At 52.1% G+C, this 23,925-nt stretch overlaps 6 protein-coding genes and 2 pseudogenes across 8 annotated transcripts; 5 read left to right on the forward strand and 3 right to left on the reverse strand.

Moving 5' to 3' along the window:
* Nucleotides 1-409: 409 nt before the first annotated feature.
* GCG54_00006320 (uncharacterized protein) lies at nucleotides 410-4,957 on the forward strand (the record flags this gene model as incomplete). The annotated part of the gene is made up of 3 exons (XM_045406329.1): nucleotides 410-2,356; nucleotides 2,497-4,896; nucleotides 4,922-4,957. 3 exons carry the CDS (start codon nucleotides 410-412, stop codon nucleotides 4,955-4,957), a joined length of 4,383 nt encoding a protein of 1,460 aa, XP_045267621.1.
* A 1,100-nt stretch (nucleotides 4,958-6,057) lies between these two features.
* Nucleotides 6,058-6,903, forward strand: GCG54_00006321 (uncharacterized protein; the record flags this gene model as incomplete). Its single annotated transcript, XM_045406330.1, has 1 exon — nucleotides 6,058-6,903. The coding sequence occupies one exon, from the start codon at nucleotides 6,058-6,060 to the stop codon at nucleotides 6,901-6,903; it is 846 nt and encodes a 281-aa protein (XP_045267622.1).
* Nucleotides 6,904-8,719: 1,816 nt separating this feature from the next.
* On the forward strand, nucleotides 8,720-10,456 carry GCG54_00006322 (High-affinity glucose transporter; the record flags this gene model as incomplete). Its single annotated transcript, XM_045406331.1, has 4 exons — nucleotides 8,720-9,236; nucleotides 9,290-9,671; nucleotides 9,726-9,903; nucleotides 9,959-10,456. Coding segments are annotated over 4 exons (1,575 nt in total), but the record flags the coding sequence as incomplete, so codon positions are not given.
* A 5,037-nt stretch (nucleotides 10,457-15,493) lies between these two features.
* GCG54_00006323 (uncharacterized protein) lies at nucleotides 15,494-16,523 on the reverse strand (the record flags this gene model as incomplete). The annotated part of the gene is made up of 2 exons (XM_045406332.1): nucleotides 15,494-15,900; nucleotides 15,962-16,523. The coding sequence occupies 2 exons, from the start codon at nucleotides 16,521-16,523 to the stop codon at nucleotides 15,494-15,496; spliced, it is 969 nt and encodes a 322-aa protein (XP_045267624.1).
* Nucleotides 16,524-18,239: 1,716 nt separating this feature from the next.
* Nucleotides 18,240-18,990, reverse strand: GCG54_00006324 (annotated as a pseudogene). Its single transcript has 2 exons — nucleotides 18,842-18,990; nucleotides 18,240-18,800 (listed from the first exon to the last, which is right to left on the reverse strand). Coding segments are annotated over exons 1-2 (651 nt in total).
* GCG54_00006325 lies at nucleotides 18,806-20,530 on the forward strand (annotated as a pseudogene). The gene is made up of 4 exons: nucleotides 18,806-18,818; nucleotides 18,912-19,328; nucleotides 19,384-19,878; nucleotides 20,046-20,530. Coding segments are annotated over exons 1-4 (1,410 nt in total).
* Nucleotides 20,531-20,605: 75 nt separating this feature from the next.
* Nucleotides 20,606-20,959, forward strand: GCG54_00006326 (uncharacterized protein; the record flags this gene model as incomplete). Its single annotated transcript, XM_045406333.1, has 2 exons — nucleotides 20,606-20,830; nucleotides 20,861-20,959. 2 exons carry the CDS (start codon nucleotides 20,606-20,608, stop codon nucleotides 20,957-20,959), a joined length of 324 nt encoding a protein of 107 aa, XP_045267625.1.
* A 206-nt stretch (nucleotides 20,960-21,165) lies between these two features.
* GCG54_00006327 (uncharacterized protein) lies at nucleotides 21,166-23,595 on the reverse strand (the record flags this gene model as incomplete). Its single annotated transcript, XM_045406334.1, has 1 exon — nucleotides 21,166-23,595. The coding sequence occupies one exon, from the start codon at nucleotides 23,593-23,595 to the stop codon at nucleotides 21,166-21,168; it is 2,430 nt and encodes an 809-aa protein (XP_045267626.1).
* Between the last annotated feature and the right edge of the window lie 330 nt (nucleotides 23,596-23,925).

Here is a 23,925-nt window from a genome sequence, read left to right on the forward strand (position 1 = left end):
CTCATTTGACTATTGTTTTGGTAGGATTTTTATCCTTCTGACATTTATGGCTTGACACTGAATTGGAGACCTCTCGGCCAAAACCCCTGGAAGAATTCGTTTAGGGATGCCAAGAATTGGAAGGATTCACATCGCTGAGCAGTGATTCGCCACCCACAACAGGCAGCCACTTCCAACCCCAAGGCAATTGGTTGCTTGATTCTCAATCGCTTTATCCTGCTCCACGTCATATTTATCTGTTTCTCCCGCCAGTTCAAATTCCTCTCTGTTCCAAACCAGTGCTCTTTTGGTGCGCGATAAGTCGTCATCTGGCTCGATATTTCAAATCCAACATAGTACGCGCGGCTTTGACATTAATCTTCAATTCAACTTCGCAGTGAAAGCTAGTGTTCTGGACCTGAAGACAACTATGTCCGCGAGTCACAGCGACAGCGACGCTGTCGTGATTGGCCGAGACGACATTAGCGACTACAACCCCGATCAGATTCTGCCAGAGCCGCCCGAGGTAATCGAGAACCTAAGAGCCTGGCTGCAACCCACCAAATATGACGTCGAAAGCGGCGAATATCGAAAGCACCTCTCATCCCATGCCCCAGGCACCGGCGAATGGATCACATCCAACAGCACATATAACCACTGGCTCAAAGATGAAGAGCAAGGACTCTTATGGATCAAGGGAATACCAGGCTCTGGAAAGTCGGTCTTGGCGTCCAAAATCGTCCGAGACCTATCCCAAAATCAACCAGGAACCCCGGTGCTGTACTTCTTCTTTCGGAAGATCATTGACGCCAACCATGAACCGGTTTCGCTGTTGAGAGACTGGCTGGATCAATTGCTGCTGTACAGCCCGCCTCTGCAGAAGCAGATCAAGGGATACGTCGAAAACAAGCGATCTCTCAACAGCATGTCGATGGAAGGTCTCTGGAAAGATCTGCGGATGGCACTTTCCGGATTACATGGGAAAGCATTCTGCATCGTTGACGCTTTGGACGAGATGGATCGGCACCATTGGACGTTCATCCGCGCTCTGGGTGAGCTCGGGACTTGGAAGCCTCACAGAGTCAAATTGCTCGTTACCAGCAGATTCATGCCTGAGATGGAGCCACTCATGAGAGGTTCCAACCATTCTCAGATTCAATTGCAGTCTGATATGGTTGACGTCGACATTGCCAACTATGTTCGAACGAGCTTGGAATCTTCAGATGTATCTCTAGAGGACCAGAAGGTCATCAGGGAGGCTATCCCGGGTCAAGCGCATGGCATCTTCTTATATGCCAAACTCGCCATGGACGCCTTCCTCAAGCCAGGAGCCAATGCCAAGAAGGTTCTGAAAGCTCTCCTTCAGGATATGTCTGCCATGTACTCCAGCCTGCTCCGTGAACACTCTCGGAGGTCTGGTGTTCCCGAAGACGTTCAGCTCTTCATTCTGCAATGGATTACACACGCCACCCGACCGCTTAGCCTACTGGAGATGGCCGATATTATTAATGTCACTCATCCTAGTCTCGTCGATCAAGACCTCAAGCTCAGCAAAGACATCGTGAGAGCCGCTTGTGGCTCTTTATTGGAAATACTGCCCGATGAGACCGTCTGTGTGATTCACCACACATTCACAGAGTACCTCACAGACATCAACAGGAACCACAATTCTGCAAACCATATTCTGACCTCCGGAGAGACGAACGCCAGACTTGGTTTAGCATGTTTGAATTACCTACAGGCCGGTTGCCTTGATGAGATGAGTCCCGAGAAAGACGAATCAGCAAACCACCCTTCAAATAAACCCAGACGCGTCTACAAAAGACTAGACACTGCTGAAGCAAACTTGAAATATCCCTTCGTTGCTTATGCAGCAAGCAACTGGCACGTCCATCTTGCCAAATCGACCTGCGAAGGCTATCCACAGAAGGAGATCAACCGGGCACTAGATATGTTCGTCGAGAGTCCTCATCGGTTGAACACATGGCTCGAGATTCGCTGGGAGGAAGGGATTGGCGGCGTTACCCCTTTGCATATCGCGGCCAGATATGGCTTATCCGAGTGGGTGAGGCATCAGCTGACCGCACCGGGTGCCGCCGTTGACCCTGTAGATGTCAACGGCAGATCGCCACTTTTCTGGGCAGCTGAGTGTGGGATAAAGGACATAGTTAAAGCGTTGATCGACGCAGGCGCGAACCCAGACCGAGATGAGAATGAGGGACTCAGGCCTCTTCATCGAGCTGCCTCAATGAACCATGCAGGGGTTGTCAAAGTTTTACTCGAAGCAGACGTCAACCCGCTGACTCTGAAGACGAAAGAGAATTCTGACAACTGGTGTGGTAACGCATCAAGAACGAAAGGACACACTCCGCTCATGGTCAGTCCAGCTTGGCTGTGCTTATGCACTGCTGAAGAAAGGTTTGCCGTGGGAAGACTGACTTCTCTCAATAGTACGCCTGCCATCATGGACATTTGGAAACAGTCGAGGCGTTTTTGCCCTTCTTACATGACACGAAGGCGCTTCATCGAGCGTTGGCTTGGGCAGCTGAGAGAGGCCAGGACAAGATTGTCAACAGAATCTTGGCGGAGCCTGGCGTTGACATCAACCGCAAAATCAGAGGTGGAACGCCTCTGTTTCGAGCTTGTAGAAGTGGCAGTGCACAGACGGCTCTGCTACTTCTTAAGAGTGGCGCAGACGTTACGATCCAATGTCAACGAGACGAAGAGTTCGGAGGCTCTAATGCGCCAAAATACGACTCCCACGGCGATTCCGAGTCCGATATTGAGGAATCCGAAAACACATCCGACCCACGGAGAAGACGGGATATTACTGCCCTGTACATTGCCTGCGAAGGCCCGACTCGATCTAATAGAACACCTCTAACAAGTGACCCTTTAGCGGCTAGAGAGGTTCTTGAGGCATTCATCGAGTGTGGTGAGAATATCCACCAGCGATTTTCAGATGGATCGACGCTGCTGCATGCGGCAAAAGGCAATCCTGTGTGGATGAGTTTACTGATAGAAAGATCCGTTGACCCAAATATCGCCGACAACAAGGGCCACACACCCCTTCACAATCCGGGAAATACAGACAATATATCTCAACTGATCGAGAATGGCCACGCGAATCTCAACGCGGCAGTACCTTCAAATGGAAAGACGCCGCTCTTCTTCCTCCTCGATTGCAACGCTACATTCGTGACTCTTAAGTTTTTAGAGTATGGCCCGGACTGTAAGGTCGTGGACAGCGAGGGTAATGGGGTGTTGCACGTCGCCCTCGGAAAGTCTAACCCAGACGCAAGAATCATCAAGAAACTGATCGAGTCAGGGGCCGACGTCAATCTCAGAAACAAGTCTGACATGACACCGATGGACGTCATGAGGCTATCAGGCGAATATGCGCAAGAGATATGGGACATGTTACTCAGTGCCGGAGCTGACATCAATGCCAAAGACAAACATGGCTGTACCGCAATTTTCAGGATGGTCAAGTCCCGGACCTCCGATCGCAAAGACCCTCACAGAGACATGAAGGCAATGATAGAACGGGGTGCCACTATCAACACTTGCGATGCCAAAGGTCGCAGTTTGTTGCACGAAGCTGTGAGAAACCATCCTGGGAGCCCAAAGGGACTATTCAATTACCAGGAACATCCCCGACTGGATTTCTTGATCAGCTTGGGGCTCGATCTGCATGTTGTCGACAAAGATGGGAATGGCTTGCTCCACGAACTCAGCTGGCATCCTTTAAATTTCGAGAACTCCACCAGCGTCATTCCTGTCTGGAAGCAGCTCCTGGACCTCGGACTTGACCCTCAGCAGCCGAACAAGAAAGGAAGAACGCCACTTCACAACCTGTCATGTAAGGCTCGTCGAGGGTCGAGCGAACCGGACGCGACGTACCCCTTCGATCTGCTCATCTCACGGGCGGAAACAGTCGACGCTGCTGACGAAGACGGCATTACTCCGCTGCACATTGCCGTCACCGCTTCAGAATACCATACCAAGAAGCTGCTCGACGCAGGTGCTGACCCGAATGTTGCAACCAATGAGGACTTGACCCCACTCCACCTCGCCGTTAGAAGCAGGCAAAGCAACATTGTCGGACTGTTACTAGACTCTCTTTACCAGCTAGCTGGATTTGAAGACGCACGTCGAGGTGCTTGGCTAGCAGATGATTGCCCCCTGCCTATCCCCGGTGTCAATCTTAAAGACAAGAAAGGCCAAACACCTCTTCATTACGCTTGTATATCAGGCCGTCCCGAAGTTGTTGCTATGCTACTCAAGGCAGGCGCCAATGCCAAGGTCGCCGGTCTTCGCGAGGCTTGCGACCTATTCGAAGCGGAAAATGCGCTGTGGGATGCTCCTCATAGGCGTGCCCCTGAGCCAGGAAATGGAGACGCGACTGGTCTCAAACTCTCAGACTTATCCCGTCCCCAATATATCGGCAACAATCATCTCTTAAAAGACACAGCCAGACTCGGTGAGATTATTGACATGCTCCTTGATAGGGGTGCAGACCTCTCATGGCCTTGGGAAGAACGCCGATGGGATGAGAAGCTCGCAGGGATTTCAACTACCTCCTTGGGATGTGGAGATTACACCCTCAGGTGTTGGACTGCAGTATCGCAGAAGCGTCAACTTGGGCCCTCTTGTCACCAATTCGGCCATGAAGAATCACCATTCGATGAGTACCTCGTCAAGTACCGCGATGAGGCCACCATCACAGCGTTGCGGAACTATCATGGTATAAAGAAGGGGAGACCGAATCGAAAGCTACTTTGGTCGATATTAAAGCGACACCAATATTATCTTGTGGAGGAGCTGTTCCACTGTGGTGTCGATTTCTTCGCCGAAAATCAGCGTCTACGGCTCACTGGTCTAGAAGAACTAATACATGGCGGCTTCACGTGTTTGGTGAGTCGCATCATCCAGCTGGAAGCCAAAAAGAGACAAGAAGAGGGCGTCTGCCGTGTAGGAAGGAACACAGAAAATCCGAGAACCGAAATCGATTCTTCCTGGATGCGGAAGAAGGAGTCAGACAATAGTTCCAGGCCATTCATTCTGGAAGCCATCCACACGGAGATTCCAGTTTTCGATGTACTATGTCTTTTAGTTGAAGACTTCGGCGCCGACATCAACGAAATGAGCCGGAGCACCATAAAGTTTGGTAACGATGAGTGGCAGACCATGCAAAGTGCTCTGCATATACTTGCTAGGGGGAATCATTGGTGGCATGTGGCGCAAGCTCTACCATATCTCATCGGACGTGGCGCGAGCCTTGGGCTGAGGAACGACAAGGGACAAACGCCGCTTCACATTGCCCTTGAATGCGGAGAAAAGATAGGAACTGGGCCATTTCACCGCGACGCAGCTCGCCTGCTCATTCTCGGGGGTGCGGACACGAATGCCGTTGACAAGATGGGGCGCACGTGTCTCACATATGCTGGTTCTGACGCAGAGATCATTCGTCTTTTGATCGAGCATGGGGCTGATATTAAAGCCGACGTCCTCTTTGCGGCAATTGACAGACAAGATGATAAAGTGCTTGGGGTGCTACTGTCGTCAGGCGTTGACCCAAACATGAGACTGGAACGGAGTCCCATGGGTACTTTCAAACTTGATTCTAGAGGACTCACTGTGCGTCGTTGGAACGACGATGAAATCCCAAACTATGAGTGGTATCCGCTCCATCATGCGGCAACAAAGATGTACCCCAAAGGGAAACTAGGGAAACCGGCGCCGAGGGAAGAATGGCCAGCCATTTCCCAGGTTATCCGAGTTCTTCTGTCCTGCGGCGCTGACCCCTTTGCAGAGTTCACCAGATGCACAACAGCAGACTGCGATCACCAAAGGCTTGCCCGCCTTAGACCATTCAATATCTCCAAAACCGAAACAGCGGAAAACCCAAGCGATACACCGGGAAGCCACGAAAGATGTCTGGTATTACACGAGCTGCTGGCTGACAGCCATGCTACGTATCAATGCTTATCATTGGAAGGCATCGATCCCAATCACCGAGATGGGAAGAATCGAACCCTTCTCCTAGCTGCGTGTTCCTCCAAGCGAGGTCCAGACATGCCATTTGACCCGGAAGTTGAAAAAGAATGGAAAGAAGACGACCCCACAGGGATCACGCTTTTCGAACGCCTCATCGAACTCGGGGCCGATCCTGAGGCGCGAGACGTGGATGGGAGTAACGCCTTGCATCACATGCTTCAGTTCCGACAAGGCAGAAATAGCAGCGTCCCGTCGATGATGAAATCGCTTTCCTACATTGCACGATCTCATCCGTCATCCGTCAACCACAGACACAGGAACGGCAAAACACCACTTCACCTTGCCGTCGAACGCGCCCTCTACGAAAAGAAGACGACATACGCCGACCTGCTGCTTGACGCTGGCGCAGACCCTCTGATCACCGACAACGACGGAAATACCGTCCTGCATATCCTGTGTCGAATGCTATGGATTTCCACCTTACGGCCCCTCTTCGAGAAGCTCATCAAGCACGGCTGCGACGTCAATGCACGCAACCTTCAAGGCGAGACGCCGTTGTTTTGTTACTTTGGCGGGTTCACGCCAGGCGAGAAGCATTTCTATAAAATATACCGCGATATAAAGACCTACGACGAAGCAGGCGCAATTGCTGTTCTAAAGGCCGCTGGTGCGGATTTCTCGGCCCAGCGAAACGATGGTCAGGGGTTGCTCCACATCGCGGCCAAGGGACACGAAGTGAGGTTCAGGAAGCTTCTCGATGAAGGGCTGGACCCCCTGTTGGAGGACGGTGAACGCAAGACTGCGTTGAATGTTGCTGCTGCATGCCATAATACAGGCGTGTTGAAGCTGTTCAAGCGCGGGGAGACTGAAGACCGGGGAAGCAGAAGCTGGATGGATGCTGATGCCATCTTTGGTCTCAGATGATGGGCTTGCTCGGGCGCATAGAGTTACTTTATGTGGGAAATGTTTCCAGGTTGTTAACACCTGCAGTCTAATCATCATCCCTGTCGTCTGTAGGAATATTCACTGTGTGCACTTCGGAAGCGACTGGGGCGCGCGGCTTGCGCGGTTTCCGCGAGTGTTCTTTGGCCCGCTAGCCGAGGTCTTCGGCGGCAGACGAGTGTAGATGGCATTTCTTGGCGACAGTGAACCCTTGTCATTTCCATACCAAGCCCGAGAGACGCGCCGTTGCTCCAGTTCCAAGTTTGTACCGCGTAGTTCTAGCATGATCAGCGGCTACGATTGCCTGGGTTCAATCATGTGAGTTTGGACTTGAACTGTCAAACTTCCCCACGGGGAATGGACTCCGCAGGTTCATCTGGACTAGGCAATTGCCCGTGGGGAAATGGTCTAGACTCTATTCTGCACGAAAGTTCTGTCTGGGTAAGGTGTCTTGGTGGTAAAGATAATTTCATCAGGTGAGGGAATAAACTGTTGGGCTCATGTCTATTGAGTTACCTCACGGGGAGTATCGGCTGTGGAGTGTCGGCGTCGGCAAAACGTGGAGTATCGGCCACGGCTACTTGGACGGGAACAAGACGGCTAGGTTGTTTGGCAAGGAGGTGCCTGGCCGCGAGTGAGCTGAGATGGAGGACGCATCTGCCGATGTCAACACCGGAGCGTTCCTTGGCCATGTCGCCTTACTGGTTGCAGAAATTGGAGATCACCGAGAGGCAGCCAATTGCGACCGCGTTCCTGGCTTGATCCGGGGGGATCGTGTGGGGAACAAGGACTTTGAGACTGAAGATGCGGGGAGTTAGGTGACCGGGGTCAGCGGTACTGCTTGAGACTTGGACTTTGGGGTTGATTGCCTGCCGAGCGTGAATGATCCAAAAACCAGAGAGAAAATGGCAGCGGGATAACGTTTAGGTGTTGTCTTGCCTATATCGCCGTGATTGAGTTGTAAATTAAGTGTACCAACGACATCTGGACTTCATTGGCATCCCGTCATGGGCAAAGAAGACCCGTTGTGTGGCCCCGCCATGCTCTGGACTCCTCCGGCGGATACACCCGCCGCCGCTAAATGAAGCAAGAAACTGTGAGGTTGATGGCGTTCTGGAAGGGACATTACTTTAGAACTGACCGTCATGTTCTATGTTGGCTCTCAAGTAGGTGAATTTGTTTGCGCGAACTGAATTCCATCTCGTGATTGATGACTTCGAGTCTAACACAATCTTGACACAGCCACGCCGACTCCCTGTAGGAACGAGTCAACAAAGCTAGCCACATGGTTTGAAAAGGAAGGGCCAACCGCTTTTGTGACTTGGCATTGGCTGCAACTCTCCGCATTCAAAGGCCCGACTGAAGAACATCGGTCTCCGCGTTTCCCCAGCGGCGCAGAGGCCCAACCCAGTTTGAATCCCCCACGAATCCACTTCGAGGCCATGGAACAATACCTGTCAAAAGCGAAAGAGACCTTGTCTCGCGCGTTCGCGGCCTGATCAACCGCGTCATTGGCCCACCTCCGCAGTTGCATGAACAGGGAGCTATGCGGGATATTCTCCTTGATACCCCATGAATGAGATGAATTGTCCGACGTTCTAGCGAATGCATCCATCTCCCTGTAAGTCGCAGGCTAGGGGCATCTCGGTCCACGCCAAGATGATACAACGGGGCGGCATGGGACGTCGAAATGCTTTAATAGCCATGGCTTCGCCCTCTCGATTCCTCGAAATTCTGCCCGGGCCCAGAGCCGCAGTTCTCTCGACAACTACCTCACCTCCTCTCCCGACCTACCCAGACTTTCAATATGGGCCGAAAGAACTCAGCAAACGCAAAGGCCGTCGGCGCCGAGCTGGCCGCCGTCCTCCCGGACATTGGTCCGTGGTACAAGCAGCCGCACATCCTGCGCCTCAACCTGTGCATCATCTCCATCATGATGTGCGCCTCGGCCAACGGATACGACGGTTCCATGATGAACGGCCTGCTCGCGCTACCGCAATGGCACGCCTTCATGAACCAGCCCACCGGCCCGTGGCTGGGATTCGTCAACGCGGCATACTCCCTCGGCAATGTCCTCGTATACCCGGCTGCCGCGTGGGTGTGCAACAAATATGGCCGCAAGGTCGGAATATATATCTCATGGGTGTTTCTGGCAATCGGTACGGCGGTGCAGACGGCGGCCCCGAATGAGGGCGCTTTTGTCGCCGCTAGGTTTATCATTGGCTGTGCTTCTGGGTTCTTCCTCTCGGCGCCGCTGCTGATCACCGAGAATGCGTATCCTACTCACCGTGGAGTTGTATCCTCACTCTACAACTGTTAGATCCACTGCTCATCTCTTCTCGACAATGTTTGTGCTGACTCTATAAAGGTATGTGGTATGCTGGAGCTGTTGTCGCGGCTTGGTGCACCTTCGCCACGAGGCATCTCACCGAGTGGTCTTGGAGGATGCCATCCCTCCTGCAGATCGCGCTCCCGCTCCTATCAGCTCCGGGCCTGTTTCTTATCGGCGAATCGCCTCGATGGCTCGTCTCCGTAGACCGTATCGACGAAGCTAGGGTGGTCATTGCCAACGCACATGCTGGCGGCGACATTAACTCTCCTTTGGTCAACTTCGAGATGATGGAAATCGAGGAAACGATCCGCGCGGAGAGGGAGGCGCACACCGCCACGACGTGGGCCGATCTCTACAGCACGCCTGGAAACCGGCACCGTCTGTTTATCTCCGTTAGTTTGGGAGTCTTTGCGCAATGGTATGTCGGCTTTCAATCCCTCCCATTACTTCTGGTAACTAACTGGTGATAAAGGTGCGGTGTCGGCGTTATCTCGTACTATTTGGCCCTCGTCCTCTCATCAGTAGGCATCAAGTCCGTCGACGACCAAACTCTCATCTCGGCTTGCATCCAAATTTGGAACTTGATCTGCGCCACCAGCGCCGCCATCATGGTAGATAAAATCGGAAGACGAGCTCTCTTCCTGGCATCGGTGAGTTCCTAAACATGTATCTCCGAGACCTACTGCTGACCATCGTACTATTCAGGGCACGATCATGCTCATCTCCTTCTCCATCGTGACCGGCCTCTCCGGCAGCTTCGCAATGACGGGCAACGCACCCACCGGCACGGCCGTCATCCCGTTCCTCTTCATCTTCTACCTCGGCTACGATATAGCCTTGACGCCCCTCATGGTAGCTTACCCGGTCGAAATCTGGCCGTACCGCCTCCGCGCCAAGGGTCTCACGGTGGCGTTGATGGTCAGCTTGGCCTGTGTGTTTTTCAACACCTTCGTCAACCCCATTGCCCTAGAGTCTATCGCATGGAAATACTACCTCGTTTTCCTTGCCGTGCTAGTCATCATGCTCGTGAGCGTCTGGTTTGGGTACCCCGAGACTCGTGGTCGGACGCTTGAGAACGTGGCGTATCTGTTTGATGGAGAAGACGCGGAGGTTGGAACTGGCACGGCAGAGGGCGCGTTGAAGCAAGCGGAGGCTGCGCATGTTGGTGAGGTTGCGCATGTGGAAGAGACCGAGAAGAGATAAATAGTAGAGGTCTGTTTGTCTCCTACTAGTGGTCAGAAAGCAGTAGCTTCAGAGGTGCATCGGGGGCACCTTCTGTCTGAAGCCAACGAGAAAAGGGTTTTCATTTGATGACTCCTGGTCCGATGCTGTTTCTGTAATCGCTATCCCATACTGCATCCTGCGTCACCGCCATCGAGTCGCCAGAAACAACCTTTTCTTGTCTCCATGTGCGTTTTGCGGGACTGGTTCTGGCCGTCCATCCCAACGCTATTTTCATTTCCCTCAAACCACTGGGAGGAGATTCAAAGTTATTTTTCAGGCCATGTGCATAGACTTCAGGGCACTTCGACTGATTGCACTATCTAGACACATTCTAACTCACCAGGCCGCAGTTAGTGTTGCCACCGCCGTCCATCCGCCTAAACCTACGTTGAGCAAGTATCCGGGAATCCGGACGACCAATACCATTCCTCGAGTATTGCAATTCAATTCTCCAATCCAAACCAGCATCCAAAAAGAGATCGCAAAGCACATTGGCCTACTACATCTCTATCCCTGAGTGGACCCAAGGGAAGACTTAATCCGCAACCCACTTCGAGGTGAGCTTGGCCGGGGATCGATCCCGGGATCTTTCGGCAACGTGGTGTGCGTTCCGAAAGCCATACACCAACTAGGCCACCTACGGTGTCTTCGACGACGACGACGAGGAGGAAGCTGGGTGATGTCGCAGGCGGTGGGGGAATGTGAGAAGGGCGAGAGCGGTTGGGAAAGACTGCGGAAGTTACGAAGAAGGGAACGTGGAAGGACTGACACAGACGGGGAAGGATAGCGAGGTTGTGATGCAGTGGCGAGGGTGGAGCAGGAAGGAGGATGTCGCGAGACCGGCAGGTGCAGACATGGGCGAAGCAGCCGCTGGGCAGAAACGAGCAGGAGCAGCAGGCGTGAGAAGGGAACAGGGCAACAACAATTTTAGAGCAGGAGGGAGGAGGCACGGATGAGCAGTGACATATGGCAAATGGAAAGACCAGGACTGAAGCGCCTGACCATGTGAACAAGCTTACTTCAATGCGTTGGGAATGGGGGGAGTCAACAGTGGGATGTCTCCATTCAATTGATTTGCTAATCTTGAGCGACGCGAAGGATGAAATAACATATCACAGAATGCCTCAAGGGGTCGACCAAGACCTGCACAAAGAAGGTCTTGGCCTGGAACTGCACCGTGCTGGGTTCCGCACGACCAAAAGTACAACTTGAGGGTAAACTTCAATGAATTCACCAGGAGACCGACAAGCGCACAGAGACATTCAGGTTTGCATGAAGCCTGTGTTTCAAGATGAAGATGTTGGATTGTATGAGGCTGCAGGAAACTATTTGCGCGTAGGGGCAAGGTGTCCCTGCGAAAGCAAAGTGAAGTACAGGAGCGAAAAGAACGGGAGAGCAAGAAGACATCAGAAGGTCGCCAACACCAAAGCAACACACTTTGACTCATGTCAAAGAAGACGGAAATCCATACCTCGTTCGCATACAATACTGGGGTTACGCTTCGATATACACTCCCCAGGGGCGAAGAAATATAGTGCCGGCTTCTGCTGTGTCTCCTAACGTGGTGTGCGTCCCGAAAGCCTCTGTGGCCGAATGGTTACCTATGGTGTAAGGACATTTTTTTGCCCCTTCTGTTGGGTTGGGTCTCTCGTTCGAGCCTCTCCTGTGCCTTCGCTTGGTTCTTTTTTTGCTACGGACCCTTTGGGCCCGTGGCAATAAACTTTGCAACATCTACCTTGGTTACGTTGGTTTGAAATACCTTGATGTCTTTACCAAACAGAACATACTTCTCACTACTTCCTAAGTTACTCCTGCTCTGATTAGATATATGCATCTTTGGATTGTGAAATCAGGTTTTATGCTTGTAGGTTGAGTGCGACAGCTTTATGTGACTCTGCTGGCTTCAAAAACGGAAAGCCGAAAGATGTGGGATAAATGCTCGGCTATTAGACTCACAAAGGTTCTGTTAAGAGCATAAGATAAAGGGAAAATATATTGCTCAAGAAGCTATCCAGGGTGACGAATGTCTCGAAGTCCTGGAGTGAGACTGACGCTGAAGAGGAATAGTAACGACCGCGAAGGGTTAAAGGATCTTTATGGGATAGAATCAGTAAGTCTAATAGTCGCCGTGTCTAACTGAAGAGGGCCGACGAAATTGGAATAATGGGAGGAAAACAGATAGAGGAATCAGAATCTACAGGATTGGAACATCTCCAAGTTTTAAACGCAATTTCATGACCAACCCGAGACCAAAACGTACGTATCCTTCAGAGCACAGCTTTGTTCTTATCACCAAGAGGGAACGAGTTTGTTGAGAAGGCATTGGTTCGAGTGTGACCTCTAGAGCACCGAGAAATATCATAGATAGCGATGCAGTGTACGATCATGTTTCAATTGCATCTCGAGTGCTTCATTATCCAGAAGGTCCGTCACGTCTGCAAGCTTTTTTTCGTCTAGTTGAAAAGAAGTGTGAAGAAGCTTTTCTGTGGGCACTGGAATGCATAAAGCTTTCACACACTAACAAGAAGGGCCACATACATGCAGATCTGGAGCCCGTTGATAGGTTTATGGAGGAGATACACTTAGCACAATAATTAGAAGGCGGTCATTATTGTTAGGATCCTTCGAACGAGGAGTGCTTTCCACTAACTAGACCTCTACTCAAATGGACGAGAAGCACAGACTTAAACTTAACTAATCAAAGTTTCTGTCACTTGCTTCCCCTTGTCCGTTGGTTGTTGAGCGGTTGCGTATGTAATGAGACCCAGTCGGCCTATAGCTTCAGACGTCTGCAAATAATGAATCTATTTCAACCAGAGGATCTTAGGACAGAGGTCATCTGTATTAGGAACGCTAAAAGAAACCACAGCGTATAAGAGTATACTCGCCACTGCATGTTTGCTATCCAGTCGACCTCTGTTAAGTGGGTATGCGGCCGGAGCCGGTCCGGGGGTCCGGTGCAAATTTTCGCGCGGTTGCGGGGCCCGGACGAAAAATTCTTCAACACCCTGATCGAATCCCCCCACCACGCCACTTCAAATAGAATTTTCTTCCTATATATCCAACTCATTCATCTCCTCTTCCAACGATCCAGCTGGGTGTTTCCAATCGCCCGGCTAGCTCAATCGGTAGAGCGTGAGACTCTTAATCTCAAGGTTGTGGGTTCGACCCCCACGTCGGGCTCAATTCCCGTCAGCGATTGACAGCACCTGGCTTTCCTTTTTGCCTTCCTGAACAAGTCAACTGCCCACTATTGGTCAACGTTGTCCTCGACATCATTATCGAGTGCTTTCTTTATGCCCTTTGAGTCTCCGAACACATATCAGATTATCTTTCCGGGCTGATTCTTTATCAGCACGAGGACGACACAATCTCAAATGGCCTGCTTACCGTACGTTTATCACCATGGCCAGGAACTCGTCATACTTGGGTGGGCATGAAAATAAATAGCTATATGGGACGCTCACAGCTCTCATGTGGTACTTTCTATTCGGTAGTATGCTTCGCGTTGCCTCCGCAAATGCGTCGCTCTACCTAGTAGGCTAAGGCGCGGGTACAACAAGTCACATGGTTTTTCCTATGCCAAACATGCATGGCCACTACTAATCCGAACATGCAATCTAGATCCATGGTTACTTGTCTCCGAATGGATTGCAGTCGCGTGGCAGCCGACATCATGGCCAATGTGGGATAATAGAAGTGTGGTGAAGACGTGTGATCACTACATGGCGTGAGCATCCTAAATTAGACGCTGCAGGCACAGCCTCCTTGCGATAGCTGAAGCTAGAGTATCATGGCTCCATAGCTCCAGGCAACAGCGGATGGAATGCGACGTAACAACAAAAAGCATTTTTTCCATTTCATTTGCTCGTCGTGATCATCTTTGTAAAGAAATGTGTGGTCCGGGACCAGTCGGGCAACTACTCGACACTAATCAATTAGTCGGAGTTCGACGGTGGGCTGAGCTGAATTCAATCAGCTTATCCTGTTGCCTGTGAGTTGTGCTGGGTTCCTGGGTGGCTCAGCCACATCTCAATGCGGTTGGCCCGCGGCCTCCGGGGTACGAGACGACGGGATCTAGAAAATTTCCGGGGCTGTGAGATCTCGCGGGAGCTTAAGGACTAGCGGGCCTTGGCATTTCTTGGCATCGCCTGACAGCTTGGGGTAGCACCAAAGTACCTGGAATCGACATGCGGCTCAATCCTCCAAGTCGATGTCATACATGGTCAATAATCAACATCATGTTTTTATGTTTGAACGTGGCACAACGGCCTGACGTGGCCGGCGGTCGCCCAATACACTGGAACAGAGCGAGTGAAGACGCTACGCGATTGTAAAGATGATGACTAGGGTTAATAAACTTTTAATTATTAGGTATTAGATAGTATGTGATCAAGCCCCGAAAGTGTATGCAAGAACGCTGCAAAGATGACCGAATCATTTTGCTTGCTTATCCCCACGCTGCTCTGTGTCTATTCCATCGCCCTGTTCTCTCCGATGTTCCTAGCCAGTGGTTGGTTGGTAGCGGCTGACCAGCGTGCGCGGCCTTCTTTCAGATGGTATAAATCTGAAGTCTCGAGACGAGACCAAAGCCAGGCGTGACTCGAAAGCCCTGTGTGTTCTTAACACGCGACTCGAGTGAATGGGCTTCTCTGAATCCTTCGGCCGGGCTGATGTTCGCAGGGTCTGGCCCAACGGTCACAGCGCAGATCTCTCGTTCTTGAATCATGTGTCGTGCCTCGTCTGATAGTTTGGGTGCAAACTCGAAACGGGATCAGGCTGTCTGAAGTGGCCCCCTCTTCTCCCATGTGATGGTCTGGGCGGTTTCTTGGCCGCAGCCTGCATGCGCTTTTGCACAGCTCCCGACACGTCTGATGGAGGCCTTGGCGTCCGTATTACTCCTGCGACCGTGATTTTGACTCCCTGTCGACACTGATTGGATAACCCTCGGACGTAGCCTGCACGCATCGCCCGCCTCTGAGTTGGCGATTGTTGTGTCGTGGTTCCTCTAATGCTTCAGACCGCTTTACTCTTTGATTCTTCCTCCGCTCTAGGTACTTCTCCGTCGACGGCCGAGCCCGGAAGTTCGGAGATAGGCTCGACTACTCCTTGCTGCTTTGTGCCATTGAGGAACTTTCTCTGCTCGGATCGCGCCATCTGGAAGAGTCTTGACGCGCCGTAAAGTTGAGTTGTGATCCATAGGGAAAAGATCAGGGGAGTAACGACTCGCCATACCCGTCCCCACCGGTTCCAGGAACGGTGCAAAAGGTAAATCGTGATCGAAGTTTCGAGGACGGCTCCGAGAAGGATCCAACCGAAACAGCCGTACGCCAGGTAAGAGAGGAGACGATGGTCCTTACGTCTTACCCTCCAAAGGATCATGGACACGTAGATAGGGAGCTCGACCACCACGTCAAAGGCGCCTTGAAGAATACAACTGTCAGCTGACACGATAGATCACTACCGAGAAGGAAGGACGCCTACCCCAGACCATGCACATGTAAAACTCGATCGTTGCCTCTGGGTGCTCTACGAAGTTGCCAAACAGAGACAGGGCAGTCTGTGTGATGGCCAAGAGGCCGATGTGATGCGCGATGCTGAGTGGGCTGGCAAATTGTGTGCGAAAGCAAAGCTCGAAGACGTAGTAGGCGCTGTAGACTTGCGAAACAGTGAAGAGCATATCGCCGATTCGAAGACGATGTCCCTGGACCACTGGGGTCCCCAATCCAGCGGTTCCAGTCAGGAAGTGCATGACGGGATAGATGCCGATGCACAAGAGAGCGAACATGATGATTGCGCCGACATGGTAGTATGTGAATGATCGACGGCGTTTCTCGTTTTCTGGGCGCTCCAATGTCTTGTAGACCTCTCCGTAGACCATGCGAAGAAGCCATCTCTCGAGGATGTTGGCGATCAGGACAACGACGACCACACTGGAGACCAAGAGCAGGGAGCCATATGACAGGAGACCGGAGATGGGCCCATTCTGAATGGTTTCGATCTTGGGCATGCCCCTGCCCTGGAGGGCTTCAGTGACAGACGCCATTGTTGAAAGCGGATTGTGGAAGGCGTCGAGTCGTTGATCGTGGCGTGTGCCATAAACGGATATGTCTTACAGCTCTGGGTGAGGACCAAAGTATATAACAAGGACCATCGCCAAGGCTAACGAGCAGGTGAAGAGAGAAGAAGGGACGGAAATAAAACACCAAGGACGGGTGTTCGCCAGGAGCGCATCAGCGCTAATCTCGAAAGGAATGAAATGAGCGCCTCGTCCCGTTGATTACGAGCGTCTCACCGATCTGATAGCTCCTTGCGCCGTGAGGTTGGCTAGGTGTCAGGCGTCCTGGTGTGGTGGCCGCGGGATCCGTGCTTCAAAGCTTCGGCCGCCGATGCTCTTCAGACAGTTCTGTAAAACCCTCGCTCATTATTGAGCGAGAGACAGGGCAACCGAGTCGTCTTGAAATGCAATCCCACCCCCGGTCCATTTGAGCACGCCCGACCTGGCCTTACCTGAGCCGATTTTGCCCTGGTACCCCTGGCGACACCGGCGGCCCAATCATGGTAGTCTGAATCTTGCCGTCAAACCCGTTTTAGGGGGTGGGACGTTTGGTTTGGTCGCGTTACAAAGGTGGAACAAAGAGTATGCGGGGTGATTGTTTCTTTTTGGGGCCCTGGGTCTGCCGCTGCACGGCTCTGATGATCCACGAACGGTGTTCTCGGCACCCGGCACCTGGGGTGAAGACCAACACAATATTACAGCGGGCAGGGCTGCACAACACACACACCCACACAGTTGCTCTGCTATGTCGCGTGTCCGCTGTCCGTCCGACAGATAAAACCGACGTGTCTGGTCTGCGTCCCAGGGAGGTTTAGGCTTTTCTTTCCTCGCCGACATCAGAGGCCAAGACGCCAGACCTGCGTGGGGACGAAACTCAAGAGAACGACTGGTGCGGGTTGTCCGATGTTTCTTTCCTGTTTGAGAGGGCAGCAGGTCTTGTTGCCTGGAGTCTAGTAGAGTTTTCGCTACCTGAATTACAAGTGTCATCGAGAGAGACGGCAGAGGCATTTTGCCTCGGGCGCAAACCTCGCGTGGGGAATCTCAAATTACGCCTACACACGAGGTCACGTGGGATTGAGCTGTTTTTAGGTCAAAGAGACACGCTGGGAATGCAAATGCGGCACAAAGGGGGAATGGCGGCTAGGCGTACCTGGCGGTTCTAGCGTAGATCATGATCTATCGGCTGTGGCTGGCTGCCTCAGCTTTGCCTGAAAAGGTTTAAGTCGGTGCCGGTTCCCGAGCCCGAGCTAGGCGGTGCCGAAAGCCGCGACTTGGGCCCGTCCGACTCATGGATCTTTTTGGTGGTCAGTCAGCGCCCGAGCTGAAGAAAACAAATAAGGGGCTCCGTCGAAGAGGTCGCCGCCGGTGGACGGACGATGAGCATCAGTAAGGGGGAAGCTAGCGCATCTGAGTGGGATTAGACGCGGGACTAAGATGCCGTGGGAAATGCGGCGCGCGATATAAAGCTCATGCTACTGAAGCCCACGGACACAGGGAACACATGTCAATCAACATAAATGTCTCGTCAGCATCCTTCCAATGACAGCCCGGGGTTCCGCAGTCTCGCAGTCTTGCTGTCATTGTCCGAAGTGAAGCAGCTAGATTGGTTCTACCTGATCGTGAAAGCATCCGTCTACCGTTACGAAGCACCGGTGCCGTTGTCCAGTACCCCAAAGTGCCCTGTGCACAGCTGATGATGGCCTACTCCTTGATGCTAACAAAACACGTCTTAATGGTCGAAGCCATTTTCGCGTTGATTGTGTTCGCGTTTCGGGATTCTGCAGTCTTTGAATGCCGCTCAAGTTGATATTTGACCTGGTTGAATAGTTCACTCGTTGGGTCTTTCATGACCGGATTGCTCTGTATCGTCTTCTCCCATTCAATCTCTTGCCAGTCGTAATTCGTCCGGTACTCTGCCTCGCGGTTCACCGTCTCCCAGACGACGTCAGTCACTCGTCCCTTGAGGTGATCCATAAGCTTGGTATTCGCATCTCCTCTGCGATACTCGGCAACACTCGCCAGAACCCCATTGATGTTGGCAGTCTGGTCAACCCGTATAAGTAGGTATCGCAGTTCACTCTATACTTTTTTCGCCAAGTGACGCGTGATTGAGACGTCTTTTGTGGCGCCCACAATTCTTCCCTTCTCAACCGCGTAGCCCAGATCGGTCCAGACGCCAACGTAGGTCTTTCGCCCGTCCCTGAGTCTTCTGAACCTATCATCCTTCTTGGGCTCGTTGATACGTCGACCGCCATTCGAACGTGGCTGTCATGACATCGGCGAGTGAGTTGAGGGTGGATTCTCACTTTGACGTAATATCGTAGATTGTAGGCGTGGGAGTACGGAAAGCACAAATTCGACATCCACGTCTGGAAGAACGTGGCTCGCGGTGGCATAAATCTGTAGATGGTAACAAGTACTACAACATACTTGGGCACACCGATGGCCGGATAGACTATGTCTGGGTTCTGTCTACGGGACGAATGACCTTGTATTCAAACGCGGGAAAGTCCCAAATTTCCGGGGACGAGTCATTCTGGGGACCGATGACCGAAGTGATCTGGTCTCCCCAGAAGTGGATCTTCAAAGACGCCGACCGTCGCGACCTTTACCTTGTTGACTGGGACGGAGATGGTGCTTGCGACATTGTCTACACCGCCCCGGACAAAAACAACTCTCCGCAGGTTTGGCTCAACACTTATCCTCTGCCTGGACGCTGGGACTGGACCTACGTAGCCAACCCTGCTCCCCAGGTTCAGTGTAACGAGAGAAAGGGACTTGGAATCCATGACTGTAGGTTTCCCGTTATAATTGCGACTTAGATATGGCGAAGGCTGACATTAGATAGTGGCTGTCCGGTTCGCCAAAATTGATGGCAGCAAGAGAGGCGACTATCTGTGTATCAAGCCGAATGGCTATGTCTCAGGTTGGGTCCACAAAGACGACGGTACGTGGGAAGATGTTGGGCAAGTCAAGTTCCAAGAGGGCAAAGACCGTGCCAACTTGAGATGGGCTGATGTCAACGGGGACGGCAAAGACGACATGCTCTGGGTCGACAAGTTCAATGGCGATGGCTACGTGTGGTACAACGGCGGCCGTGAAAATCGCGGGGACCTTGGTGGATCTCTCTACTTTTGGAGAAAGATCTCCGACCCTGTCTACGACGGAAATCATGCTGGAACCTGCATGTACTATCCCGACTTGGATGGCAACGGTAGAGCAGACAGACATGCACTCGATCATCGGGACTTTCAACAACCAGGCGGAGACTTGGTTCAATCCTTCCTGCGCCATGACTGATAGAACTGGAGACGATGGCGACATTGGGAATCCCAACTTGCCCGTGCAGCCCGGATCTAGTAACGGTGGTGGCGGTGGTGGCGGTGACAGCGGCGGTGGTGAGGACTACGACCCCGATCCAGACGATGACAACAGCCTTCCTGTGTGCGACGAGACCTTTGACAATTTCGACAAGTTGGTCGACGCCTTCCGGATACGTGCGCGGCTCAGTATGTTATTCAAGTTGGCCAGGCCACACTCCAAGCAGCTTTCAAACGCTACCACGAGATCATCAAGGGCGACTACGACAAACACTTCCAGATCTACGCCGATTATCTGGTACAAAACAGTGCCGATACCCTCAAGAAGTTCATGAGAGATGATAGTGCCGATTATTTGACTGCGACGTTAGGGAGCAATACACTTGCTGCGCTGGCTGTGACAAGATCGGGCTCTATGGCGATACCTGCAAACACTGCGTCGACGAATGCCCCATCAAGAGCCCATGGGGAGATGCCCAGAACGTTTGGTGGGACACCTTCGCCGAGACCTGTACACCCAACGAGGACTTGGGCATCGGAACGGTCAAGGACAAGACCATCTTCTGGAAGATCCGTGAAAAAGACAAGAACAACTTCTGGGGCGAGGTCACGGCTACGGTGAGAGTCCCAGAAGAGAAGCTCCCGATCGTCCCGCGACAACAGATTGTTCAGTAATCTGAATCAACCGACATATCTTGCGTCATCGCCCAGTCTCGGGACCCAGACAACTTGCCCGATAATTGCTACAACATGAAGCATTGGTACGATGCTCCCATCGTCGAGGACTTCAAAGCCTTAGATGTCGTCAGCCCAAAAGAGGTCGTCCAGAAGGCCTTGGGTGACTTCAGTGTACTGATAGACGCTGTCGCGGCCACGTTGATGGAGATCAAGACGTACATGTGCACCGACGACACTATAGATGTGTCCGATGGCGTCATCCTGCCGATTCTTATGATTGAAAACATGCGCAACTCTGTAAAAGCACGGCGTGCAATGGGAAAGTAGGACATCGAGGGTTTCAACAAAGTCATCGCCTCAAAGTTGGAAGATCTAGATCGCCTGGCAGCCAGGGGAGAGTTGAGGCTGTATGGAAGGCAAGCTTGAAAGTTGATAATGATCATAGCTGAGTCTCTAGCTTACAGAACAATCAATCTCGACCATGTTTGCCGTGCTGAATAATAGCTAAAAGTTGCCATTTGCGATCTGCGCAAGCCGCTTGAAACCGATCCCTAAGCACTCCTAGCTCAAAATTGTATCAACCATTCCTTCCATGCACACCCTGTTAGCCCAAGTATCTGGCCTGAGCGGCTTCAACGGAAGGCTTGGAGCGGAGGGATTGATGCCCTATATTTATCCTTCAAACGATGTTCCTCCTCAATCAGCGCAATCTCTCTTTCAGGAGTCCGCAAGACGCCGTACCAACGGAGATAAGGCGTGTCGAGTTGGAAATAGTCAGCAAGTCTTTCTTCCAAGCCAGGATTCCCGTATCCAAAATTCCTGCGAATGGCGTTGGCATGGAGCTTGACTTCGAGGTAGTCTTGGCTGTGGAAGGTAATTTCGATGTCGGCATCTTCAAGTCCCCAACAACCGACGTTGTATCTGCCAGTATATCTAGGGTTGAGGAAAGGCTTTGAATAATAACTCTTCGATCTTAATTGTCCAAGAAACATGAAGGCGCAGAGGTTCTTCTCTGTATACTCGGGGGTCTTGTCCATCCAGTCAAGGTAATCGTAGTGCGAATCGAGACGCCTCTTGTCGACCCTGTCGACCCACCATGTATCGACGAAATAAAGGCTCTCGTCCATGAGCACGCCGTCGCGATTCACGAGCCGACACAGCTCAGGGCAGTACAGATCATATTCGCGGCAGTTGATACTGATGGGTGTCTTCGTTCTCGGTGCGTTGGAGTTCTCGATGTCCCTGGTGGCAGCTTGGATTTGAGAAGCCTTGGCGATCTTATGCTCCAAGAACAACCATGTCGGGGTTCGTCTTGGCCCTTCCGCCTCTGCCTTTTCTCTATTGAACCTCTTGATACGCAGATCCCGCTTGCGCTTATTGCGATCCTTTTGGACCTCGCAGAATTTTTCATCCAGTTCGTCAACGCCAGCGCGCATTTTCAGTTGAGGTTGCCAGCATTTGCAGTCTTCCGGATCCTTGTTGCAATCGCACTCCCAGTCCGAGAGATCTTCGTCAAAAATCCATCCAGGGACGGCGTCGTATTGTCGCTCTGTGCCAAATCTGTCTTGTTCGTAGCGAAACACGCGGTAGAACCATGGCGGATACTGTTTGAAGGCTCTATCCACCGTTTCTTCCTCATATTCTTCCTCAGAGTCTTGCTCGTATTCGTTCCCAGACCCTTCCTCAAATTCCTCCTCACATCCCTCTTCAGACCCATCCTCGGATCCTTCCTCAGATGACCCGTAAGGTGTCCCTTTCCGGCGGACGCCGTAAAAGTGGAAACACTGGTTCTTCTTTTGGTCCTTGGCATTCTTAAAGTAGTCATTGAACTTTTCCTTCTGCGTTTTGTCTCCATCGCAGAATCCGAGGACAGTCTTGGCATAAACCTTGAGTTCGAGGTAGTCGCTGTTATGAAAAGTGATTTCCATATTTTCACCCTGGTTTTCACCACCGTACCTGCGGATGATGCACCTGCCAGCGTACTCAGGACCGGAGAACGGGTTTGAGCACCATGCAGGCTCGTCGTAGACAACGTCGTTGAGTGTCACGAAGGCAAAGAGTTTCGTTCCCGGTGTGTACCCTGAGGGCCCATACGATCGAGTATACTCTGGTCGTAGGGGGGGATCAAAATCGTCGGTCCCCTCCTTAGTTTCCCAATCTTCGAAAAAGGCTATCTCGTTTCCTTCGCGATCCTGGGCATCTGCAAGGAGCTGGTAGAGCTCGACGCAGTGCAGGTCGTAAACGCATCCCCTTATGCCGATGGGTATCCTCGCACTTGCGGTCTCGGATTTTTTGATACCCCTGATGGCAGCCTGTATTTCAGAAACCTTCGCCTTCTCGGCCTGCACCATTTCCTTCATCTCTTCCGCCTCTTCGTACGCTTCAATGCGTAGGTCTCTCTTCAGGCCATTACGATGCTCCTGGTATTTCAAGAAATCTTTGTTCAAGGCCGCCATTTCACCATGTAAGAAGATCTGCGCTTGCTTGCACTTGCAATTCTTCGGTTCCTTGCTGCAATTGCACTCCCAGTCTGAGAGATCATTCTCCTCCTGCAACACCTCATCTAGCGTTTTTTTCCATACGCTGGGCTTCTCGGCGTTCCATTGGCTCACGCGACCGAACCAGGCGGGAGGCTCTTCCAGAACCTTGTTTCGAGGTTGATCATTGCGCGGTTTATTGCCCTGAGGCGCCTTCCCCTGACGCTGGCCGTTCTGGGGTTGATTGTGTTGAGGCTGGCTGTTCTGATGCTGGCCGTCCTGGGGGAGGTTCCGTTGAGGATGGGCGGGTTGAGGCTGACCATTTTGGGCCTTGCTGTTCTCGGCTTGCTGCCGCTGCAGCCGCTTTCTCTGACGCTGTCGCTTATTCTTTGCGTTGTTCTTGCCCAAAGGTCGGTTGCCTTCAGACTGGTTCCCTTGAGGCTGGTTATTCTGGGCCTCGCTGCTCTGAGCTTGCTGCTGCCGGAGCTTCTTATTGAGACGGTAGCGCTGTTGACGTGAGAGTGGTTTGCGCTGAGGTAGACTCTCAGAAGGATTGCCCTCCTGATGCTGGTTGTCCAGATCCATGTTAGCAGCGAATGAATGGTGTTGCATGGTTTGAGCTGTGGAAAGGGTTGGGCAAACGTTCAATGGGTGATGCGGAACGCACCCCGGCTTGTGTACGTCACGCGTAGAGTCTAGCGCGACCAGAGAGACGCGAACCCCTGTCAGACCAGGCACCTACCTAGCCTGATTGGGCAGCAAACGAATGGGTGGAACCCGGGGCTGTTGTGTGGTGATCACCGCCAAGACGAATCAATAAATGTTCGAAAATTGCATCTTGACAAAGCCACATGCGGCTTCTCACGAGAACGTCGAGTCCGGACGGAGCACCGGTAGACAACGCTGACTCGGTAC

Source organism: Colletotrichum gloeosporioides (assembly GCF_011800055.1).
Source record: "Colletotrichum gloeosporioides strain Lc1 chromosome Unknown consensus_19, whole genome shotgun sequence".
Classification (NCBI taxonomy): Eukaryota; Fungi; Ascomycota; class Sordariomycetes; order Glomerellales; family Glomerellaceae; genus Colletotrichum; species Colletotrichum gloeosporioides.